Source organism: Galeopterus variegatus, unplaced genomic scaffold (genome assembly GCF_000696425.1).
Source record: "Galeopterus variegatus unplaced genomic scaffold, G_variegatus-3.0.2 Scaffold959, whole genome shotgun sequence".
Lineage (NCBI taxonomy): Eukaryota > Metazoa > Chordata > Mammalia > Dermoptera > Cynocephalidae > Galeopterus > Galeopterus variegatus.
The window spans coordinates 348,484-351,045 of NW_007727070.1; the positions used below are offsets into that span (position 1 = coordinate 348,484).

At 36.8% G+C, this 2,562-nt stretch overlaps 1 protein-coding gene across 1 annotated transcript in view; it reads left to right on the forward strand.

Annotated features, from left to right (window-relative positions):
- BUB1B (BUB1 mitotic checkpoint serine/threonine kinase B) overlaps window positions 1-2,562 on the forward strand; it is a 53,084-nt gene that overhangs the window by 17,029 nt on the left and 33,493 nt on the right. The window contains exon 6 of the mRNA XM_008573723.1: window positions 1,387-1,556. Coding sequence (XP_008571945.1) covers window positions 1,387-1,556 — 170 coding nt within the window. The remainder of the gene's footprint in view (window positions 1-1,386; window positions 1,557-2,562) is intronic.

Consider the following 2,562-nt stretch of genomic DNA (forward strand, 5'->3'; position numbering starts at 1 on the left):
CCCAAATCTATGTATGCAATGATGACAGTTAATAGAAGTCTTTTCCTTTCCCATTTTGGCTTTGATTTAGCAGTGCTTTTCACGACACCTGTGTCCTGGCAGCAAACTTGCTGTGAAAAAGCCAGATATCACAAGTTCCTTCTCACCTTATGTGGGTGGTGGTTTCTGTGTCAGTTGAGTTTTCGAGACACTTGCTATGCTGCTTTGGGTCTATCCTATACGTATTCTGCTCAGGGGTTAGTCTGGGACTCAGGCAGTGGTTTATGTCATAGTTCAGTTCGCAAAGCCTTTTCTATGCTGCTTTGAGTTTGTCCTGTGTATGCATAGCTCAGGAGTGAGCACAGGACTTGTGCAATTCATGTATGGAATTAGGAGATCCCCTCTTCGGTTCATTTCTTTCCAGTATTCCTCACGTACTCTTTGGCCTTCAGAGTCTTCTTTTCCTAGTCCTCTGGCCAGAAAGATGGGGTTTCTCTAGGAGTTTTAGATTTCCACAGCACCATTGCAACCATTCAAGCCGTGAAAAAACAGAAGGGGGAAAGAGAAAAAACAGGAAACAACCCTGTGTGGGTTGTTTCTTCAAGTTTTGACTCCTCTCCACAGTCCATTTGCTTTTGTTTACTTTTCAGAGACTTCAGTTGGTTGATTTTTTTTGTATGTCGTCTGGAGTTTTTAATTCTAATCAGTGAGAAGAGAGAGAGAGAGAGGCTATAGTGAGCTTACTCTGTCTTGGCCAGAACCTGCCATTTATTCTGTTTTTTTACCCTTCTGATAATATTTAAAACTGGCAGTAGCATAGGAAGTTTAGTTTTCAAACTTCTGTCAGCTTTGCTGAAGTAAAATGTCAAGTGTGCAACTTCATTTCATATGGTTCAGGAAAAACTGTGTGTGTGTGTGTGTGTGTGTGTAGAGAGAGAGAAGGAATGAGATAGAGCCATACATAAAAATAGATGTGGCAAGATGTTAACAGTTGGTGAGTCTAGGTGAAGGATTGGGTGCTTATTTACTCTTTTAACTATTCTGTAATTTTTAAAAGTTTTATAATAAAAAGTTGATGGGGAAACTGTGATCTTAAAATATTCTGTAATCTTAGTCTTATTCACCTTAATCTAATTCTTAGATCAACCTAATGGTGATTTTTCAGAGTATTTTTTAACTGGTCATACTTGAACATTTAAAGGGGGAGCTAAATCATTCTAGCTAAAACCTCTGATCTCAAGGTGGCTCTCTTTATTCCTGAAAGAATAAACACTTTCTTCGGGATATTTCTGTATTTCTTCCCCCAGCCTATTCTTCTCCTTTATTTGCTTTAACAAATAAAAATTTTTGAGTCTGGTAAGTAGCGGTCATCTCACCAGAAGTTAATTGTCAATTCTCTTACCTTAGACAATTCCAAGCTCGAGTTTCTCGACAAACTCTATTGGCACTTGAGAAAGAAGAAGACGAAGAAGTTTTTGGATCTTCTGTACCACAACGAAGCACACTAGCTGAACTAAAGAGCAAAGGGAAAAAGACAGCAAGAGCTCCAGTCAGCCGTGTGGGAGGTGCTCTCAAGGGTAAGTTTGTTAGATGTTACTTTGGAAAAGCCTTGGTCTGTAATGGCAGGCCAGCTCTGTAGGAAGGTAATGCGTAAACATACATGTGGACACTGTCCTAATTTTCTCAATACTAGGCAGCCAAAAGAAAGAAGTCAAAGGAGAGCTAATATCACAGTGTGCAATAAAACCAAAATATATCAGCAATTTTGTGTCTTAATTAAGAAAGACCTGATATTTAGGAAGCATTAAGACTTTGAGTTTATAAGTTGTTAGTTGAAGCATGTAGTAATATAGCAGGTATTGTAAGTATAAAGCTTACATGTGTACCATGGTTAAGAATCCTGTATTTTGGGACTAGAAATTGAACTCTCTGTGCACCCAAAGATGATCAACAATAAGCTTTTATTTATTTATTTTTTTAATTAACATTGACTATTTTTTAGAGCAGCTTTAGGTTCACAGCAAAACTGAGTAGAAGGTACAGAAAACACTATGCTTTTATTAACCAAATTTATAGCAGTTAAACATGTAGGCCAGACTGTCTTTTCTTTTTGTCTCTTATCCCTTTCCTTGAATCAGTTTATCAGTAATCAGAATGTTGTTTGGTGGTCCTAGAATTAGGATATAGGGAGTATATAGTCTGAGAAGATATTTCATCCAGATTATGATGAAGCTTGTTGTGATAACTAACCATACAACAGAGAATACCTCTAGTAAATGGGCTAATTTTTTGTTCTCTAGTTTCAGTACATCTTGGCTGATTTCTATTGAGAGAAAATTTTAAACTGAGGAATAAAGACTTCAGTCAGTTTTGAATCAAAGTAAACAATGTTACAATGACTAAAGGAAGATGCAGAATTTGTTTTTTGCAAATCTATGAATAAAAGATTGGAGGTGGCAGGAAGCGGGGAAAAGGAGGGAAAGTATAACGAAGACAAAATAGATAAAAACATTACTGTTTTGCTTCATTATGTATTTTTAAGAAATATTTTTAAATGCCTCTCTTTGATTTTATGGAAGTGGA